Source organism: Aquila chrysaetos, chromosome 7 (assembly GCF_900496995.4).
Source record: "Aquila chrysaetos chrysaetos chromosome 7, bAquChr1.4, whole genome shotgun sequence".
NCBI classification, from domain to species: domain Eukaryota; kingdom Metazoa; phylum Chordata; class Aves; order Accipitriformes; family Accipitridae; genus Aquila; species Aquila chrysaetos.
In genome coordinates, this window is record NC_044010.1 from 45,685,144 (window position 1) to 45,708,308 (window position 23,165).

Genomic DNA, 23,165 nt, shown 5'->3' on the forward strand with positions numbered 1-23,165 from the left:
TTCGACAGCTGCAAACGTCTCCAACAAGGACACAATTTACTGTGTCCTATTTATGGCTCACACATAAAGCACCAGCCCACAGGTAACAGGATATAAGGGCCTCCTAACTGGTGCCAGCACAGTCCCGTCTCGCCCCTCACGTGGCACAGCTGTACTGGAGCTCTGCCGTTATCTCATTTATACCACAGCTACACCTGTGCTCTCAACATACCCCTCTTCTTCCTGCAATAGATATAAACTGCATGAAAAATTCCTTCACTAAAAAAAGTGAAGGAATCCCTGGAGACTTCTGACGAAGAAGGTGTGACTGACTTCAGCACTGAATTCCTGCCAGGACAGGCTAGCTAGCCCAGGGCTGATGGAAACTCCTGCGGGCTAGGTCCTCAGCTTCTGGGGCCGCCTGCGAGCGCGAGCCGTGCTCCTGGGCTGGACTCACAGCAGTGCCCTGGCTCGGGAATTTCAGACAGCCCTCCGAACCACACAGCGGCACGGCTTTCAAGCTCCACACGGTAACTTGATTATATGCAGCGGGGTTGTCAAGTAAATAACAGCCTTATTCTACTAAATTCACTCTACACCCTGCCAGCGTGCTATTTCCTAGTAACATCGCCGTGTGAATGATTTCACAATTCAAGATTGTTCGGCAGGTTCTCCGAGGGAGCAATTTTTAATACGATGATTGTGAGTCCATACAACTTGTCACCTCCATCACCGGGAACTGCTTCTGTAGCCAGACTTAATTTTCGCTCCATTCTTCCCTCCACCTGAAACAAACTCCATGGAGTACTTTGCCAGATCACTGGGGCATGAACCATCTTTTTGTGCCATTTTGATTAGTACCCATGCCAGCAGGGTGCTCATCTGGGAAAGGGACGCACGAGGCATTGGAATAAAAGTATAATTTAGGGATAGAAGGTTTGTAACTGAAAAGCATATGATCTTGGCGGAAGTACCTGCTTCTCCTAATGACGCTGCATCTCCTGAAATGATGACAAGTAAATTCACATCCTAATCACTGAAGCAAATTCACGTCCTAATCACTGAAGCAAATCTAAAGTTTTGGAATGCTTTACTAGGAATTTGATTGGCCTAGATATTTACTAATTTTTACCATTTTTATTTATTAAATATTTATAAATATTTCCTAAATTACTAATAATTACTACTGGTAATATTGTTACCAATATTAGGTATTGGTAACAAACCAAATCCTTGTTGTTTGCACTAATTTAATCTTTAAAATATCATATGGAGATTGACAAATGAGATTACCTAACAGAAATTATCCTTGTTAAGCTTTCAGACTTCACCCTACAGGGAAATGTTGAGACCTTATTGTTAAGAGTTCGCATTAAGATGATTTCCTAATTTTCTCAGGCCAGATAACAAGATCACTTCCGAAGCAGACCATGACATTTTAAGTAATGAACATTATCATCTAATAGATAAATATGATCGTTGTTATCATGCAGTGACTGTTTGGAAGGATTTTACGTACAAGAATTTGAAGTCTGCTTGGGTTGACTTTAGCATTATTTGCCATTTCTAACATTTTATGGTACAAATTTCTTAGGGTAAGACTGAGCAGAAAATGTCTAAACCATCACCAGCTATAAGATATGCAGCATGAATATACTGGAAATCGGACACTGCTTTTGGCTGGGGGGATCAGGAAGCTGGTCTCGGGATCTGCTGAAGATGGGCATTGCAATTTTTTCTGGTCATTACTCCAGCCTCCCTCTGCCATGACACACAGGCTGGTTTAACTCTTCTTGAATACTCCGATTTTCCCTGAATAAGACCCTAATGGAAAAAGCCTCCAGGTATTTACTCTGCAGTTATAGAATGTATTTGTGTGTAAGTGCATCTGTACACAGGGAATAACTAATTCTCCGTTGTCTTGCTACATGTGCATCCTCTAAATCACTGCTTTATCCCCACTGACATGACTAACTTTGAGATACAAAGCATGGACAGCCCAAACAGTTTAGAAGGCTTTCTTCAGTAGATTAAGATTGGTGGTACGCTAACGATATTTGTCTGAATTTTGTAAAGAAAGGATGTTTGATGATCTGTAGGCAGATCAATCATTTTTATTTTTCTTATTGTTTGATCTGTGTGTTATTTTTACAGGTACTATGAATTAATGTAAGCATTCTGTCACTGGAAACATAGACCAACAATGTAAAAATAATGCTTCTGAATTAGCCTTTTTTTCTGAAATATAAATTTAGTTGTAGCCATACTGTACAATCAGCAAAGAATGATTTTTGGAGATGACAGCCTGACAATATTTTTTTAAAAGTTCAGCAACATGCCTCAGCAGAGAGAAAATTATCACAGAAATCACTTAAATGTCATCAATAACGTTTCAAAATGGGATGTCATCTTCACAAACTTTTTCATCACACTGCCCAAAGCTGTCTTGCTTCCCTGTGCAAAGCACATCTACTGTGTTTAATATGAGCTACCTGCATTTTACAACTATATTCTACAGGCGTAAATGATTTCACAACGTGCAAGACCCTATACAAGTAAGAGATGTTGAACGCATCTGGAAAGAGCAACTTCACTGCAACCTGTGTTTTCCATAAAAAAAAAAAAAAAGGTGTTGAAACTGCAAATTCTCCTGCTACACACAAGCTGAAATCTATAATCCTCATTCAGACAAAACCACACAGACCTTTTGCCTAGAGGCTTGATTCCAAGAACATCTGAAACATCTGAAAAACCCAGGAAAAGCCCAGCATTTGATTTCCCTTCGTAAGTGTGGGTGAAACCATCATAGGATCCTTACTTTTTCCTTTCATTTTCTAGTATCCTGAATAAATCTTTGAAGTATTGGGGAACGCGGACAATCACATTTTCTGAAGGACCTATATCTTTGAGCTCAGGATAGAGTCTGGTGTCAATCACCTTCTTGATGTATCCCAGCCAGTCAAACTGCAATGACAAAGAGAAGGCTGGTTAAAGCAGATTATGAAGAGAGATGGTTTATTAACTAAGTTTCACCTGTGAGACTAACGGTTTCAAAGATTTACTTACTAAAAAATTCAGAAATTATTGCACTTTGTCATCACATGTGTTTTCAAACCTCAGTAAAGTCATAACTATATTTAAAAGAACATATATTGTAATTGAGTACGCACATTCCTAGCGATATTCCTTTAACATGCTGCTCTGTGTACTAAAGGCAATTTTAATTATATAGGTCAGACGCTAAAAGAATAATTTTGCATTTATCCTCAACCAACCTGTGGAATCATGGCACTAAGCTCCGATATGTTCATTTTATTGTACATCACCTCACTTGTGCGATTTTCATATGGAATCATGATCTGGGAAAAAAAACCAAACAAACATCAAAACAAGGATTATTTTGCAGGGACCTGCTCTTACATCATTACTATCCATCATAATCCCAGTGCAGAAATATCTCACCACCTGTTTTCCAAGCATTCATGGCATTAACTTCCCTCTCTGAGGATGGCATTTAACCAGGAGAAACGGAACACAGTTCATTGTCAGTTGAACTCATTACTGGGGAATTTAATGAGCTGCATGTCTTCTTTGAACATATTGGACCAATTTTTACTCTGATTATACTAAGGAAATGCAGATAGAATCGTGCCAGCTCCAAACTATATGGTTTAAAAGGTCAAATCTGAGATAGGTATGCTGGAAGCGCATCTCATCTCTCGGATTTGAACATGTTCTTGCTATGGCCTGACTCCGTGTGAGGGAAGAGCCAGATACACACAAGTTTCTCCTTATTTTACCCCACCATCCTGATTTCCATAGCAGGAAACCTGGGTATATAGGCCAGACATGAATTAAAGCATTCTCCAGCCAGGACTCTCATCCGGGTGACCCAGAGGAGCCAGACCTCAGGATCCTCTGCAGTGTCACAGTCGAAGGACATAGCAAAAGAATTCCTAAATAGAAAACAAGTCCTTTTATAACTGACAAGGGACATTCAGATTCCAGGATGGCAGTATGGTTCATAACAGAAAAACAAACCAAGTACAAGATATAGCTCAAAATTTTCTCAGGGTTCAAGAGGAACAAGAATTCCCGATGGCAATTCCAGCCCTGCTCTAAGGTAAATCCTATATAACAGGCTGTACGCTGTGCAATTTAAAGAGGACAGAGATTGACGCCAGACTAACCAGACAGCTGGCAGTTCTCCAATCAAAATTCTCCAGTAAGGGTCTGCGGTTTTACTATTGCTCAAGCCACACAGAAAAAAAATTACTTTCTTCTCCCTTTCTGCAAATTTCATTTATCTGACAAATCTTTAAACTCTTCTTGAACCCGTTTGCTCCCTTCCTCTCAAAGCTTTCCCTCTTCCTCCAGTAATTCAAACCTAATTGAAATCTTCCTTGTACACAAGCAGCTCTCTCGAAGCATGCCACTCCTTCCTATATCCAAAATATCCTCCCTTTATTCTTGCTGTCTCCCCCTGAGCGCACAAGTTCTCGGTTATATACTCTCACTTTAAATGAATGCAGGGGAACACAGGGTACAGTAAAAGCCTAAGTAACAAACAGGACTATCTCCTTTTGAAATCATGGTAAAATGTTTACATAAATCATTGTGCTCCTTAGGAATTATGCAACAATCCATGTCTCTGGACTCATGCCTAATATCTGGATACATTTTAGGAGGATTGTTCACACTGAAGGGAAATTAGGTAACCATGAGCAAATATGGCTTGTTGCACTATGGTATGCATTACTGATCCTGAGGGTTGTTATACGATCCATGTCATCTTCTATGGCAACTTCACCTATGTACTTCGTGGATTAAAGCTCTGCAAGACATTCATTAAGTAAAGCATTAGAGCTACCAGAGGTAGCGATGCTTCTTCTTATCACACCACTGATAAAGAGAAGAAACATTTTCTGTTTTTCAAGTCTACTGGGTCACAATGAAGCATCTGCTCATTAGTCCACCCACATTAGGTATCTGAAGCTGAATATTGGGCTTTATTTAGAGGTTTGACAAAATTTCATCTCTTTCAGCAGAGAGATGGAAACACTGATTTACTACTATTGTGGATGGCCCTCAATTCTCCACACACACCCCGTTAAGAAGCATCACTGCCTTTCCTCCTGTAGACTGCAACAGCAGAGCCCAGGGAAAAGTCATCTGCTGCATCACCTGCCCTGTGCAACAGGCTTCTCTGTTAACAGGAGACCCAGCATTTCACAGGGGACAGCTTCTTTCCTTGGCGATATGAAGAAATACTCAGCTCAGCTGGCAGTTCTGTAAATCAGGGTCAAGTTTGTAGCCCTAACTTTTGCTGTTTTCCAACATCGAGGCTAACTCTTCTCTCTAGCTTTAGAAGAAGTGGAAACGATAATGGACTTGCAGCTCCGGGGAGCAGGATTCCTGTGTTAGCCATACTGAAACAGGGATACGGGGAAGCAGAAACACTCCTTCAGCTTGCAACAGTCCTAATGCATAAATTAAACTCCACAAGAGGGGAAAAATGTTGCCAAGTAAATCGGTCAGAACCAAGTACCAGATTTAAATCTGCTTAGCTTTCCTAAATTCACTGGGTCCCCTAAATTAAAACTCATGGAGTTTCTCATCCCCTCTCCCAGGGTGCCCCATGAAAGCAGCTCAGGAGCTAACTGCGGTGCTGCTGTAACCACCACCCTCTCACTACCGAACGCCAATATCCCACCTCAGTCTTGCACTGCTTTTAGACTGTTCCACAGAGAATCAGCCTGGTCTGCTTCCTGAATACATGGTCATGTATTCTCAACATAGCTGCACAGCAGGGACTCAAATTCTGCCCAAGTTCAAAATTACAGAATCATAGAATCAAAGAATAATTTGGGTTGGAAGAGACCTTTAAGATCATTGAGTCCAACCATAAACCTAACACTGCCAAGTCCACCACTAAACCATGTCCCTAAGTCTCACATCTACATGTCTTTTAAATACTTCCAGGGATGGTGACACCACCACTTCCCTGGGCAGCCTGTTCCAATGCCCTGACAACCCTTTCGGTGAAGAAATTGTTCCTAACATCCAATCTAAACCTCCCCTGGCGCAACTTGAGGCCATTTCCTCTCATCCCATGACTTGTTCCTTGGGAGAAGAGACTGATCCCCACCTCACTACAACCTCCTTCCAGGCAGTTGTAGAGAGCGATGAGGTTTCCCCTCAGCCTCCTTTTCTCCAGACTGAACAACCCCAGTTCCCTCAGCCACTCCTCATAGGACTTGTGCTCCAGGCCCCTCACCAACTTGGTTGCCCTTCTCTGGACACGCTCCAGCACCTCCATGTCTTTCCTGTAGTGAGGGGCCCAAAACTGAACACAGGACTCGAGGTGCAGCCTCACCAGTGCCCAGTACAGGTCGCTTCCCTGCTCCTGCTGGCCATGCTACTTCTGATACAGGCCAGGGGTTTTTTTGTAACAGCTAGCTTCAACCCCACATTACATTACCAACCTCCGCTATTTTAACTTCCAGTCTTAGAACCGACTTCATATCAGATTCAGCTCGTGAAGCGTTTGCGCCCAGCAGCACTGCTGTATCAACCATGAACTGCAAAAAGGCATCTCGGTACTGTAAACAAACAGAAAGAGTGAAATCACAACTGGATTTGCTCTTGAGCGCAGCTGTAGCAGTAGACCAGAAATGCCCAGTTATAGCAAGGAGTATAATACTTTGTACTTTCATGCCCTAGCAACCAATATTGTGCCTTCCTTACCTTGAATGCCTGCTGTCATCAAGGAAAAAAAGGATAAATAACACTGTAAACGTACTGTGCATGACAGACAGAGATACCTGCTGTGGTTCACAGAGTATAAATCTCAGAAAATGTAAGTGACATTTCTGGATTAGACTGACAACACTTACAGCTCTTACAATGGGATTAGACAACGTGTAAGAGTGTACACCAATATTTTACGCCAACTCATACAGTAATCAGAGTAGGACTGAAGAAGTACTTGTATACAAGTGCAAGCTTAGCAGCTGAGAAGATAGGGAGATAAAGGGACACTCCACTGAGCTTTCTCCTCTATTCCTGCCACGGCACTGCAACACGTGTACCTGCCACAGTGCTCTGCTCTGCTCTCCCCGGGCTATCCCAATAAAGCACATTTTAGTCTCAGTGTGTATACACAAATTTTAGCAAAATACACTGTACGTAATGATACTGCAGTGATTTCTGTGCTACATCCCCCCCCCAGCATAATGCTTCAGAGATTTTGGAGGCATCAGATTGCTCCTCATCAACTCCTACCGACCCGCAGTCCAAGAAAGGCAAAAACATACCCCAACGCATTCCACCTTAAATCTTTTAGTAGATACAAGCCTTTGTATCCTGGCATCATCTAGTCTGATAGATGTGGCTAAAATACTGACTAACCTCTCAGGGAACTCAAAAGGGAAGCAAAACTGTAAAAACTTAATCAGTAGCTGTATCTGCTGGATACTGCCCACAGGCTTTCATCGAGTGAGGGGGAAAAAGGTGCTGTCATTGTCAAATATTGATACATTCAAGCCCTTGATAAACATCGGTGGTTCATGACTGCTGTCCATAGAAAAGCAGCAAGAAACTGAGCTGTTGCAGAGAAACCAAAGGGCGGGGGGAAAGAAGAAATATATACTTGAAACCTGTTGAGGAACTCTTGTTCCCTTCATTAAATGAGTTCAGGTTATTGATGGTAATAACCTGCAGTGGCTCTTGAAATGTGCTCAGCCTTCTGGCCTAATTGATCCCAAGAGGCAGGCCCGGAGGGCAGCTCACCGAGGCAGCCCGTGGACACGGCAGCTTCTGGGCTTCACTTCGTTGAGATGTTCTTGAGCTTCTGGGCACTTTGTCCACTATCTGGGAACTCCTGGCTCCCCGCCGAGGGACACGAGGGTTCCCACTGCCACCAGGTCAGGTAAAAGCTAAGGTGAGGGTAGCTCCAGCAGCTGCCGATTCTGGTAGCCACGCTTGATCACAGGGTGCCCGCAGCCTTTCTTCTAGCTGACTCCTGATCAAGAAAGGTCGAGGACCCTTTGAGCCCATGCCAGAGAGAGATCTACCTAAGAGCCAGGCCCAGAGCACGGCTCCCGGAGGCTGTCAACAGATGCAGGAGTTCACAAAGAAAAGGCCAGCAAACTTTGTCTGGCATACCCGTCCTTAGATGCGGTGGTCATATGCCACAGGGCATCATCCCTGGGCACCGCTGGTGTAACCGTGCCTCTGTTGTCGGGCTCTTGGACCCAAACGGTGCTTCATAAGGAAGGATGTAGCTCTGCAAGAGTTGGGCTGCAGGAAGCCCCTGGGGTCTCTCACTAAGGCTGGGGCACGTGGTCTTTTAGCATGCAGGAGGTGTGCAGTTGCTGGGTAGCTGCGCTGCCAAGTGAAAGAGCTGTGAGAGGTCAACAGATCACGCAGCCTCGGAGGAGATGAGAAAGATCAACCAGACCTTCCCTGAGACCCTGCAGCTTCAAAAGCCCGGACCTTCAGCAGAAGAGCAGGAGAAGCCTGTGCCTATGAAGCCGGAAAGTGGAAACTCCCATCACAATGAAGGCTGGAAGTCCACTGCTCTTGTAGCTGATGAGGACCCAGGAGCGCTATCAGCTGCATTGCTGTGGGTGAGCCTGAGCCCCTCAGGACCACCAGAAGGAAGAAGCAAGTGACAACGGTAGATACTCACTCTTGCGGGGAATGGAGGTCCCCATCTGCCAACCTGATCTGTCATCTAGGGAGGTTTGCTGTTTGCTGGCGATCTCGCATTCAGGATGTTGTGAAGAGGCTACCAAGGCTTATCCAGCCCTCTGACTGCAGTTCCCTGCTGCTCTTCCCAGTAGGCACCAACGCTAGTACCAGGGGTGACCTGGAAGTATCAAGCATGACTACAGGGCTATGGAGACAGAGGTCAAGGGCACGGGTCCCAGATGCTGTTCTCCTTGATCCTGCTGGTGAGGGGCAAGGGTCTGAGGAGGACGTGACAGATCTTGCGCTCTTGAAAGTGTCAGTATGAAAATTTCATCAGAGGGCTCCTCTGATTTCCCAGTTAACATCTGGTTGCGCAGCTAGCATGAGCAGTAGAGATTTGGTTTCTCTGATCACGGGACCCTCTTTGAGAATTCACAGCTGCTTGGAAGAGACGGGATCCATTTGACTAAACTGGGCAAGAGTATCTTTGCCAACAGGCTGGCCAATGTGATAAGAGGAACTTTAAACTAGAAACAATGGTGGAGGGAGTGATTCCTCAAGAAACCACTAAGGAAGGTGCAGATAGGGTAGGCAAGCCAAGTGATGGGAAAAGAGGGGACATAACAATCAAGGAAACAGAGCTGAAATGGAACCCCTTTGAGGGTAAGTATGTAAAGAAGGAAGTACCTGCAGGACAGCCTTATAAAGAAAGCTCTCAAGGCCATACTGAAGAATCAGCATGACTGGGTGTCCCTTGGAAATACCTTTACGCTAATGCACACAGCATGGGGAAAAAACAGGAGGAGTTAGAAGTCTGTGTGGAGTTACAGGGCTATGACCTCACTGGGATCACAGAAACATGGTGGGAGAACTTGTGCAACTGGAGTGCTGCAATGGATGGATACAGGTTTTTTAGGAAGGATGGGCTGGGAAGGTGAGGAGGGGGAGTTGTCCTTTATGTGAGAGACCAGTGCGAATGCATGAAGATCTACCTGAGCTCCTCCAAGCTCAAGAAAGGTCCATTCTTACAAGTAGGAAATCAAGCAAAGGTGGTAGGAGGCCTCCATGGTTGTACAAGGAGCTCCTAACTAAACTCAAACATAAGAAGGAAGTGTATAAGAGGTAGAAGCACAGACAGGTGACCCAGGAGCACAGAGTTGCTGACAAACCTTGCAGGGATATGGTTAGGAAAGCCAAGGCCAACCTGAAGTGGAATCTGGCAAGGGATGTGAAGACCGACGAGAAAAGACTCTACAAGTACATAACAACAAAAGGAAGACTAGGGAGAACATGGATCTGCTGCTAAATGGAGCAAGGTGACAAATGACACTGAAAAGGCCAAGACATTCAATGCCAACTTTGCTCCAGTGTTTACTGGTAAGACTGGCCTTCAGGAATCCCAGGCTACTGAGACCAGAGGGGAAGTCATGAGCAAGGAGGGCCTGTCCTCAGTGGAGGACGACCAGATTAGGGAGCAAAGTGGTTATAAGTAAATCCAGGGGGTCTGATAGGTTGCACTCATGAGTGCTGAGGGAGCTGGCTGATACCATTGCAAGTCCACTCTGGATAATATTTGGAAGGTCACAGCTCTTGGGTAAGGTTCCTAAAGGCTGGAAGAGACCAAGTATCACCCCTATCTTCAAGGAATGCAAGAAGGAAGATCCATGGAACTACAAGCTGGTCAGCCTCATATCAATCCCTGGGAAGGTGATAGAGAAAATCCTTCTGGAAACTACTTCCAAAGACATGAAGGACAAGGTGATCAGGAGTAGCGAGCATGGATTTATGAAGGGGAAAATCATACTTAACCAGCCTAATAACCTTCTACAATTACATTAATATCATGCTGGATGAGGGGAGAGCAGTTGTGGTTGTTCACCAAGTTGAAAAAGTACAGGTTAGAGAAGTGCACAGTGAGGCAGATTGAAAATGAGCTGGGTGACCAGGTCCAGAGGGTTGTGATCAGCAGCACAAAGTCCAGTTGGAGGCCAGTCACTAGTATTATACTCCAGAGGTCAACCTTGCTTGAGTAGAGGGGTTGGACAAGATGAACTCCAGAGGGCCCTTCCAAGGGGGAAGAAAAGCAGGGGGGACCCCATGTCTTACAAAAACCTTCATTTGAGAAACTTTGCAAGAGTGTTTGTGGTAGTGGTGCTTGTAGCGGTGGTGTTTTCTGATAGAAGATACCCTGAAAAATCCAAATCCAAGCAAACCACAACCCTTTCTTAGTTTGGAACTCAACAAAACAAAACCAACAATGAAAAAAAACTGAGGGGAAAAATGGTCACTCTGACTTCCAATTAATGATACTTACAGAATTGGCTTCTGTGGTGTTTTCTAGGTAATCCTCTCGAGATGCAAGAGAGAGGCTTGCTTGGTCGAGCTGTTAAAAATAACAAGCAGCAGCATTTAATAGGTAAATTCATCAGAATGCAAAGGCAGCCCTACAAGCAACCTTTGAAGAGTTCAAGTTTTTCTGGCCATTATGGTAGATGTGTGTAAATACCTAATACATAATACCCTGCACCAGCCTGAGTTCCACAGGATTTCAAAACAACAGAAAAATGCTATACTGTGCTGACAGACATTACCTAAATCACATTACTGTGATCTAGGGAGCCTCAAGATGCCCCCTGCAATATCTGAGCCACCTACTACAGCAAAGAATCACCTACGTGATTTCTGTGTTTATGGCTCCGTTAGCGAGTAGGTAATGCAATAGGACTGGGTCTATAGGATCAAACAGTTGGTGCTGACGACCAGTCCAAACATATTTCAGGGGCGCGAGAGTCAGCTTGAGAGAAACACTAGTCTAGTGTACGGACCAAATGCCCATTAGGTGCTGGAGCATGTTAGCTGCTGTGTATCTGGAAAGCATTGCTAGCCTTCTTTGACTGAAATTGAGGTTACATTTTTAACCTTCACCCTAGACCAGCACCGAGTGCTGTATTTGTCTTTTTGAACAGATGTACTGAAACAGCTGGATACCAGCCGCAGAAATGATGGCATGCACGCACGGGAAATTGTTATGCCTCCAGTACATTAGCTAAAGATGTCTGGTAGGTTCAGGTGGATCTTTGACTTTCACTTATCTTTTTGATCTAAACATGGATCAAATTTGTTGGCCTACATTCACCCTAATATTGGAATAAGGTCCTCAAGGTAATTTCTAAACCAGTCCTGAAATTTCATTGAGACCTGCGCTTAGTCTTTTAAGTGAAAGGACTACATGGGAGTATTTGCATATAGTTTCAAGTTCCTAGCCAGAAAAAACTCACAGTGCAGCATAGATCTTAAAATTACTACTGGAAACTGACGTTTCCCAAAACACTTAACGTGATCAGGTTAGGTTAGGGTATGGAAGCCGAAGCTGAAAACATGATTCAGCCAGCTTCCAAACTGAGTAAGATACTGACTGGAACAGAAACAACAGTTTTGATGTTCTAAAATTATTATTCTGATGCTGTATTTGTTTTTAAAAAGCAAGTCTAGTGAAGAGAGATTGTATTTATTCACACAACTTCACTAAAGTCTTTTTTAATCTAAGTCCTACACCACTGATATTTTACATTTTGTACATTTATAAAAATGACCTAAATAAATACAACTTAGAATCTAAAATGAATGAGTAAATGTCATCTTTTCCTCTACTGACTGATATTCTCAACCTTTAAATTATACCATAAACAAATAAAAAAAACCCATCCACTAAAATGAGAGTAGCTGTAATGCTTAGTGCAACTCTGATTCTTTGAAAAACAGTATCACTTTCTTTTTTCAGCATATTGAAGCAAAAAGAATATACTCCTGCTTTGCATATGTGTGTCCTGGTGATAGTTAACTTCAGATGATTTGGCCTATTTCAATTATGTGACTGTTGCGTGAATTGCTCATCCAAATTTTCCTGGCTTAAGAATTAGATTTGACAACCCATTGAAACCAAGAAAGCACAAATATGAGAAACAAACAAAAAAACCTAACTTCTTCAGCCCTCATGAAAAAAAGATCATGTTGAATGTTGAAAAAAGTTTTATTTGGAGTTTCTACTTTTTTCTGATCCATTCATGATTTTGCAATGCTGAACAAAAAGAATTTTGCAATAGAGCCGTTTTCACAAGCAGATTGAAATACTCCATGATACATCTGCACCCCTGGGAATTTGTTAAAACACGGACAAAGTAGAATACTGGCTGATACATTCTGCAGATCAAGTTCTTAATCAAATTAAAAACAACAGAATACCCTATGGAATAATATGTTATTCATAGTCTGTAGTGCTTCAGTTATTTAGATACCTAATTCTTAGGTGCCACTAAGCATACTGAGTGCAGATACTGCTAGGTATAATTCATTGCCAATAGGCCAGCAATAAGGATGTAACTGCCCAGCCCTTTGCTGACAGGTGACTTGGACTGAAATATTATGACAGGAAATATCTAAATATCTCTCCTGATTCTACTGTTTCAGTTCTTTTAAACAAATCTCCAGACGAAGCAATCCTGACAGGGTCTGAACAGCATCTTAGCAGAATGACATCTTTAATAGAGCAAACTGTTGATCTGCTGCTGACTATTCAGGAAAATGTCCTCAAGATGGGGAAAAGTTACCCTTCAATTTTATACCAGTTAAATGCCTCAGTCAAAAGACATTTTAAAGAACTGTCTGAGAATCCACATCCACTCCAGTACAACCACAGTTAACTGTTGTTTGATCCCTAAATACAGTACATTCCTACAGCTGGCCAAGATGCTAGCAACGTAAGGATCATAGATCCTATTTTGCTGTGATGAATGGCATCATAACTTTCTTCTTTGTCCCTTTTCTCTTGCCTTCATAAACTATTTTCTTGTAGCTGGGGAGGGCTGGTCTACACTGGCTCCTCATCTCTAGTTCTTAAACAACAATGCATTTGGCCCAGACACTCAGTCTTGCCATGGTGACAGCTCACAGTAATACAATCCTCTCTGGAGTTCTTCAGACTACAGTGAGGCAACATTTCTTGGGTCTTTTTCTCACTAATCTAAATTGTTGTGTAATGCCATGCACTGTTAACAAACTGGTAATGCTTTGGTCCAAAAGCAATAGCATTTCAGTAAAAAGTTAAATTCTGTGCTTCAGGCTTAGAAGTGTTTGGGGTACATCTGTGTTGTAAGGTGCTGTATAAGCACAAGATAATGTGTTGCCATCTCAAGAAAAATAGCTCAAGTTCAAAATATCTGCTACTGATGCACCATTCCTCATCTTCACACACAAAAAACATTCTTCGTGCACCTGATGAGCCACAGGCAGCACCCAGAACACCCCTAGGACTAGATATCCACCTCTCATTTTCATGCACATAGACCCTGGACATTGGTCCACTGGGAACATATTTTACCTTTTTTCGCCATTTGAAAGGAGAAAATATCCTGTACAGAAATATTTTTCAGTAGCATGTGGTTCCTAGTGGCTTCTACATTCCTATAAATTGGCACCTATGTACATCTGTAAGTCAGTAGATGATAGCAACAATAATCAAGTGCAAATGTGTGGCGTGTAAACATGCTTTTAAAAAAATGAGACCACAAAATACCATGCAAAGTAACCTATTAGATATGCTATATGGTACCTTCAGGATATACCGATTGGAGATTTTGTCATCAGCAGCCACATATAAACGGATGAAGACAGAGTTACTGTATTGACCACGAAGAGTTGCCAAGGTTTGGACTAAGCTAAACCTCCTTTCTGACCACAGCCCTTCAGGTCCAATGTTGGATTCCAGCACAGGCCAGCGGAAAGGTGAATGCCTCAGTATACTTAACAGGGGTTTCACGTCGGCTTTTTCAATTTTATCTGAAACGTCAAAGTATGACAACAATTACATTCCAGAGAATTCAAATCCAGCAGCAGCCACGTGAGACACAAAGATTTATTGGCGTTGACCAGTTTCTAGGCAAGACAAAACACAATAGTTGAAACCCAAAGCCTCTGCTCTGCCTGTGAGCACAGGAGCGCGGGAGTCCAACCCAGTTTATCCGCATCAAGAATAAGAGAGGTAAATCAATGCCTTTCAAAAAAGGCAAGGGCTGGAATCAAGTCAATTAAAAAAACATTCCTCGCTTAGGAACTAGCATAGAAACTTCACTGTTTCTGAGTGGGGGTTATTGTACATAATCAAAGGCAGAGGGGTCAGCATCTCGGCACGGAGGCTGCAGGGCAGGCTGGCTCAGTCGCTGACAGTCAGTCTCAGGCCACGCTGGAAGAAAAGTGCACAGGAAAAAAAGCCTGAAAGAGCCAGAAGGACAAAGGGCACTTTGAAGGACAAAGTCCACTCCCTCCCAACTCGTCTTTCACCCGTGCAGCTACGTACAGTTAGTGATGTGTCCCAACCCAGCGTACATCACCCTACAGCAACATTTAGAAGCTCAGGAAAAGCACTCCGCAAAGGTGGCTATAGGGATCCCCGTCCAAACTTGCTCGACGTGCAGATAACTCGAAGCTAAAGAGTCCAGGGCTGTCTATACCCAGCCCTGTAGAAGTGTTTTGATTAAATGGATTTAGAGAAAGGTAGAAGGTGCTGAGCAAAAGGCTCTTGAAAGTGTCAGTATGAGAATTTCATCAGAGGGCTCCTCTGATTTCCCAGGCACTACCCCCACACCCCTGGGGCATGGTTTTGGCATCCGTTTGCACCAATAAATATCCCTTCACAGTTCCCTGACAAGCAGAGGTCTCTAAGACTGACTTCTTGTGCCTTGGTGTACCTTAGTCTTGATAGCCAGCTTCAGAAACGTGTAGGTGACCCTCTGCATTCAGTTGGATCCAAATCAGCGAAACCTGTGCGTCCCCACAAAGCTTCACAGAGCTCAGCAGTCAGCAAGAAAGCCTGCCTTTTTAAACATAGGTAACACATACGTGTCCCTCTCAAATCAGGCCACTTACTTACTCTCATTCATGCAGGATGCATAAAGGGTCTTGGCTTTCTGTACAGCTTCACTGTCTCGTCTTTTGCTGATGGGTTTCTCAAGCAATGCTGAAAAGACAAATGAAATCTTTTTTCAATACATCAGAAAATGTAGGAACTGTCTGTTTGCCTGTCTCAGCACTTGCTTTAATCATAGCGTTTGTTTAATTAAGGATGAGGTTCCACATGTATTTTCTTAAGCACTAACACAGACATAATTGCACTTTTTTCGATCCGCAACAGAGAAGGATTTTTTTTATTATTATTTAAAAGGACTGATTTAAAGCCAGTTGACAGATGCTGCTTATTACTCGTCCTCACGAACAGCCACCCTCAGCAGACTGAGGGGACAGGGAATCGCGGGGCGAGGGTGGGAACCCGCGCACAGGGCAGGGAGTCAGGAATTCCTTCAAGTGGCTCAGCCTCTGGCGCTGGTACATGATGAAACTGGGGTATAACGGAGGAGGTGGCAGGATCCCAGGAGCAAGACGGCTGGTGTTCACTCTTGCCAGCTCTGCTGCTGCCGCTGAAAGCAAGCAGCAGAGAACCGCCCCGTTGTCTGTCAAACGCACACAATCTCAGTCTTGTAAATGACACGGAAGGTCAAGCGTCCAACTACTATGTGAGTAGCTGCACTACATAGCTCCCTCACACTATAGGTGTCAACCTCCTTGGTGCCTGAAAGCCGAACCAGTTTTTCTAAGCTGTCATCTCTCTACATTCCTTGCATTCCTCGCATTATGTCGTGGAAGTGAACCAGCATGAAAAGCGCATCTGAATCTCAGCAGTCCGCTCTCAGCTGCCTCGAGCCAGTTTTACCCAAGTTGTAAATCAGCCATGATGCAGCTGCAGATGCACACACCACGGCTAAATGCGGAGGCAGCTTAGCTTCAGGGAGATCTATCAGCTCAGGTGCAGCACAGCATGAGCATTTCCCCAGCCCAGAGAAGCAGGGTGGTACTTAAGCACAGCACAGAAGCGGGGCTAGCAAACCCTGTTGGACCTCACCTGGTTTTGTAAGACCCAAACAGGTCCTGCACAGCATTACCTAATTGTTACTGGGACAACTGGAGAGAGTGGCTTTGCTGGAACTGTCCCAAGTCCCTCCTGTTGGATGCTCAGCCAGAGCTAAAAAGCCTTGAAAAATTCAAGAGTGCCTCCTCTGTACCATACTCCCCCGTGCTCTGGGTTTCAAACGAGCAAAGGCCCTGTGCTAAGAAGCACGTCCCGCACAAAAGGGGGAACAAACTGCAACACAAGAGTCCCGGTGACCTGCCAAAGCAGGGACTTCATAGCACCGGCCGTGGCAAAGCCAAACCGCTGCCACCCGGGACTTCATCAGGTGTCGATGCAACGTCATCCTTCTCTGCCAGCGCCGGCGGGGTGAGGCAGAGGACCAAAGAGGTGGTGGTGCTGCCATCCAAAACAGCACCCTCCTGCAAACGGGCAGCAGCGGCTCGCTTTCCAGCCCCTGCCCTTTCCAGGGGCTCGCCAGAGTCCCCTCTCCAGTGTCTCCTCTCCTGGGAGGCTGACGTCCAGCTGGGTGGTACGACCAGATGCTGTAGCTGAGAACAGCCTGGCTTGGTGCTGCTCCACTCCGTCTGAGGAGCTCACGGCCGGAGGTAGGGTTCGAAGACACTTATTTCCAGGATTTCCCTAGCCCCTTGAAGAACCTGCCGTGCTGTACCTCTCAGATATACCGTACTGCTGACCTCAAACTCTTTATTAGTCAAAGAATACCCTAGTGATGAGTAAATGCCACTTGTTCTCTCCCTCCAATCCCTATTCTCCTTAAAAAACAAAACAAAAAAAACCCCAAACAAAACAAAACAAAAAAAACAACAACAAAAAAAAAACCAAAAAACAAAACAAAACAAAACCCAAAAAACCCCCAACTCATTTGCTTGGATCCCTGAGAGAGGTAATGAGATCATTCCCTTTTAGTTACAGATAAGATTTTCCCTAAAAGTACTGCTGGACAGGACTCCCAATAGCTTTGGTTTCAAATCCTCAAATTGTTAATATTTCTTAGCTTGTTAAATACAATATAAAGCCAATCATTGACACATATCTTCAGTGTGCACAGTTCTTAGCAGAATAATCAGACCTGTTCATGTTTTAAGAATGGCATTTTTTGGGAAAAAAAAAAAAAAAACAACAAAAAAAAACAACTATAAATGAAACCTCCATAAAAGTAAGGATGAAAAAATACACTCCTATTAAAGCCATTGCAATAACTTCTGTTCCTTGCCAGTGAGCTGCACAGCCATTAAATTTTGAAGCTAATAAAATTCAATGGCTAAAACCCAGCTAAAGCTCAGGAGAGATACAGAGAATGAGAGCCAATAAAATAAAATCAACTCTAGGAATACACCTGCATAAAACCCTGTTAAAATCAGACCTGGTGTTTTCCCATCAAACCATCTCATTATGCGGCAGAACAAAGCTGTAACACTCCCTGCACTATTGCAAAGAATGAGGTGGGGTAGATGTTACCGATTTGCTCAGCCTTCATTTATGAAGAAAATTCTTGGTTCTGATGATGTAAAATCCAGTGATCAAACATGAAAGCCTTAATAAGACGGTTGAATCCTGTGGACACTGAAATAGGGGACGTGATCCATGAGTGCTCTTTAGGCTACAGAGGTTCCTCAGCCTTAGCCTTAAGCTTTCAGAAAGATTTAGAAGCTCAAAGCTGGAGCACTGACCACATCCACTTGATTTCTGCATTAGCTAGTGTACAATCCAAACACATGGTTTAGAAATTTGCTTCTTATTTAACTCACAAATATGTATGGATTTTACATGTCCTTGAATATTTAAATTCTTCTTACAGAAGAGTAAGAAAAGGCAAGAAGCCATGCATACTAATCAAAAATATGGGTAATCAATTAGTCTATCTACAGGTCGCTGTATCCATGGAAAGAAAGTCACTACGGTGATTGAAATCAATGCAGACACATCAAGCTATTTTTTAAATCAGCTATGGCAGGTACTGCGAGTAGCCTGGCCACAGCAGCAGGCTGCGACAGCCCCCCTCCTGCCACGGGCACATCCAGTTGTGTGGGTCGGCGCTGAGCTCCGCAGCGCAGCGGCGCTCCATCTCGCGACGTGCGACATGGCATTTCGGGCTCTCCTCCGCGCTAAGGGAAATGCCAGCCGGTGACCCACGGAGAGCAAAACCAGCCCCTCTGAAAAAATTCAACTCCTAACTATAGCTGGCTGGGAAGACTGTCTTTCCACCTTGAAAAATTGTAACGGTTCCAGGTATTTTCTGTTTGGACACCAGGACGAAAGCAAAACCTACGAGGTCTCCCAAGGAGTAGGAAGAGAAGGACCACCGCCGGTCTGTTCATGTTCACCCTCACGAGGTGCCCACAGACCTGCTGCGCAGTTCCCTGCTCTGCCTTTCCAAGGACCTGCTCTCACCCCTCACGAGGGGATTGTGAGTATTTGTACAAATCCACCGAGAAGTCCAGTCTAGTAGGCTTTTCTTAAGTCCAGTAGCTGGAATTAAAAACTGTGGCCAAGTTAGGGAGACCAGGGTTACCAGCATTTTGATTAAAGCAGCTCGCTCAGCAATGAGAAGGACATTGAGTTTGTTCTTGCAGCTGTCTTGTTTTTTTTTAAACACAGTTTTCTTGTTTCAAAATTAAAAGCTCCAATTCCCTAAAGCAATCTTCCATTTTAGGACTCCAAACATTAACAGAATTCAACTTGAATCTATAGACAGTTTCAATAGACCAAAAAAAGAATCCTTTACCACATTCATTGACTGTGAAAAATATTTTATCCAGCTTTGATCAGCACCTTTTAGCTTCATCTTTAAATAAGAATTTTTAGGAACAAATAGCTTTAACCAGACTAGGAAACACACAGCACTCCAATGATATTAAAAAAACTGACCCTTGAAACAATAGTTCATTTGTTAGCTCCCAGTTAAATGTTACAGTGCTAGAGATGGAAGAGCGATCTAGCTGCTGAGATTAAAAAACCCCCACAATCTAAGCTGATTTACAACCGTCTGAAAGAGCACAGAAACATTATTAACAGCAACCACAGTTTAACACCTTATCGCTGCTACTGACTTACAACAGTAGCCTGCCGCAAATGCAAAGCAGATCATCATAGACAAAAATCACCGGGACTAGCAAAGTGAACCAGCATAGCTTAAGCCACCTTGAATATGAAGTCTGCGATCATGTTTCCCTAGACAAATATAAATACACGTTTGAATGGCTGCTCTAGCAAAGCAGTTCTTCAGTCACGTCTTTTACTTCCTTCACTTTCAAATTAATTCCAAAGTCATTTTCTTCAGGATAGAAGGGATCTTGGCCTGCACTCCTGATCTCAGCACCTCGTTGTTCCTGTTTCCGTATGCACAGGAAGCCCAGATGCACGATTTATGTTTCCCTTCATATAAAACTTACTTATGGCATGTGTCAAAACCTAACGGTAATTCTGCTCTGCAGCGCCGAAATAACGTAACATCTCAATTAGCAACTACCACTTGCACAGTCAGAAACTGGCTAAAGGTGTTCACGATACCCTAAACTTTCTGAGGCTGCAAATTGCTTCATCATTCGTTTTCCTCTACCAAGGGGCTGAGGGCGGGGAGGTTCCCATTGCAAATCAAAGTTCTTGTACTCCCGGCAGCCCGGGTCGGGCGGGTTTGCATCATTGCTCTCCCTGGCTCTTGTACAAAACACAAAGACTCAGCATCGCCAACAAAAACCACTCCATAGCCGGGAATGATCCTCAAGTTGTCCGAATGTAGATGCTCGGATAGATGGTCAAGGAAAAAAAGCCACAGCTGGGGGGGGGGGGGGGGAACTGGGGTTGGGAAGGGAAGGAAGGAGGTTTATACCGAGTTGCTTTCAGACAGTTCTTTTCCAGGGCAAGAGGGCTAAAAAAGGCCAGCTTCCTGTGGTTCACTACCCTACAGTAAATAGCAATCATCTGCTGTTAAAAGTGAGAGCAAGGCACTTTACAAAGTAAGCTCTGCTAGGGTGTCTGTGTGTTTATTTAACTGCATGCTATTCTGAAGCTGCTAAGGATAGTCTTGTGGCTAAGTGTTACCTTTAATCTTACTTTCCATTTCTAGCCCTTGTTGATTTTCCAGCCTGCTGTCTTACACAGCTTCACATTGGTTTTCCACCACCGTGTTTTATTTATGGCACTGAGAATTCCTGTACCTTTCCCTCTTCTGACTCGGAGTGCATGAAAAAGGGATTGCACAGCCAGATTTGCAGAGAAAAGAAACATGCGTACCATTTATTCAGATTAGAGATACTGATTCAATTTATCAGTGTCCTGATCTACAGACTGTATATATTCTGTATGCTATCAGACAGTTTTCTACATACACAGTTGAGTTGCGTTCCTGAGAGACACTATGTGATTTGCTAAGCTTATTTCTTATTCTAGAGAGAAAAATATAAGTTTTCTCTGTACTTTCCACCATAGATATGGAGAATACATTGTGCTAGTAAAGATAGTAGCAAATTTTGTCTGTTCATTTTTGTCCTTATCCTTTTACAAACATTTGCTGTATGTGGAAAATACAAACTGAAGTGTTTGCACAGTGATATCTGATGATGACCTGAAATATATTATAATGCTTTGTATCTTGAAGAAAAACAACTGCATGTGCAAATATCCCAGTGGGAATATGCTCGGACTTTAAACAAAAAAAAAGCTATACAATGACCCCAAGGGGACATCCCATTTCCTGGAAAGCTGTAACCCTGGAAGAGTGAAAAGCTAGAATTAGACAAGTAATTCAGCATGAACTCCCAGGGCAATGCTAGAGCAATCAGCAGTCTTGGACTGCAAAACCAGAGATGTATCAAAGCGGGGAGATGATCTTACTGTTGTCCGCAGGCTGGTAAGACAGACTGGAACACTACCTGCCCTTCGGCTCTCCGTATTTTAAAAACAACGTTGGACAGCTGGACAGGGTGCAGAAAAACATCACAACCATTTGGGTTTTTCTCTGGGTGGAGTGGCTTGAGAAACAGAAGCGGGGGGGAAACGATGCAGTGAAGGAGCATGATTTGTCTCACAAGAGATGGTGGAAGGGTGACGGGATTACAGCATGAAAGTACTCCACCGTTAGAAAACACTTGGTGCCAAAGAGGTCTTTAGTCTATTGAAAAAAGGCACAAAGAAAGCCAACAGTCGGAAGATGAAGACAAATTCAGCAGTGACAGTGATTAACCACTGGAGACAAGCAACCAGAGGAGATAGTGGCTTCTCTACCCCATAACATCTTCAAGACTTGATGCTTTTTGGGAAGATAAGCTTTAGCCCAATGTGAATTATGTTTTATCCCAGTGGAAGCTATTGAGCTGCATTACATGGGTAATGTAATTGTCTGCGATACAAGAAAGGTCATAGGAGATAATCTAATGGTTACTCCTGGCATTGCACTCTATACATTTAGGATAAGGATCTCAAAGCACTCTTAGACATGCGGGACCAAGGAGATATGGCCATTATCCATCGTTGCAGATAAGGAAAGTGAGCCACAGAGGATTAATTCCTCCTTATCTAACTCATGTCACAGTCCTACTGATGGGAACAGTGCTCCTTTATGAGCATAAACTTGCTGAACTTGATCCAAACACTCAAAGAGCTTGATCCTTTGGAGATGGTGAATGGCCCTCAGTCCCTTTAACGTCAGTGACGGTGGGAGTTGCTCAGCATTGCCCAGGTGATGCTCAGTACCACAACTGAAAGCAACTTGTAATGCACTGTTTTCAGGAGCAGACCCAGAAAGCAGCCCAAGGGCTTCTCAGAAACCCATGCCTACTTGTTCACTGGGCCAAAGGCAGATGATGCGCTCTCCTCGGCTACGTCCACAGTAGGGCCCTACCGAAGCCTCACGCAACAGCGTGCTCTCCCTTTGGTTTGGGTAGAAGGAGCTAGCAACCAGATATTTGTTCCATATTGCATGTTTACGAGCTTTAGTTTCTTAGACCAAAATGCAGGAACTCTGCTTGTGGAAAGGGAGTTTCTCTGCAAATACCTGATGACAGAGAAGGTAGATTTCTCTTTCAAGTCTTGAGCTACAGAGGTCAGGTTTCTAAACTGACGAGAAGAATAATTAAAAGAGCTGTTCACCCATCTCCAGCTATCAGTCACAAGCTTTGTTTCCTTCCCAGGTTAGCACTACTATGTGCTACCTCTGTGAAGAAGCAAAACCCAAGTTATCTTTTGGAAATTTGCAGGAGATCCTCTGATGCCAGCAGCAGGATGTTTTAAGGATGTCCTGTCAGAAATTTCAGCTTAAAAGTAGAGAAAAATGTACTCAAACCTTGGTTTGAGTTTGGCAATCAAACCAAACCAAACACACAACGCTTGTATGCAGAACATCATTGCCTGAGGTCCCTGAGCCATAAGATAATTGTGATTAATCTAGTCCTCAAGAATGTGTAACCTTTAAAATCCCATATTTTCTTCACAGTAAAGAGCTATGGCAAAAGAGGTCCTGAAAAGCAACCGTAAGCCCTAAAAAACAGGTAGCCAACTGCACTTGTACCACTAA

General features: G+C 43.7%; 1 protein-coding gene across 2 annotated transcripts in view; it reads right to left on the reverse strand.

Annotated features, from left to right (window-relative positions):
* The window catches only part of PHEX (phosphate regulating endopeptidase homolog X-linked), a 109,293-nt gene that overhangs the window by 68,329 nt on the left and 17,799 nt on the right, over positions 1-23,165 (reverse strand). For both annotated transcript variants that reach the window (XM_030020871.2, XM_030020872.2), the window contains exons 4-9: positions 15,599-15,685; positions 14,282-14,508; positions 10,988-11,056; positions 6,465-6,581; positions 3,255-3,338; positions 2,798-2,943 (exon numbers count right to left, since the gene is read on the reverse strand). In XM_030020871.2, coding sequence (XP_029876731.1) covers positions 2,798-2,943; positions 3,255-3,338; positions 6,465-6,581; positions 10,988-11,056; positions 14,282-14,508; positions 15,599-15,685 — 730 coding nt within the window. The remainder of the gene's footprint in view (positions 1-2,797; positions 2,944-3,254; positions 3,339-6,464; positions 6,582-10,987; positions 11,057-14,281; positions 14,509-15,598; positions 15,686-23,165) is intronic.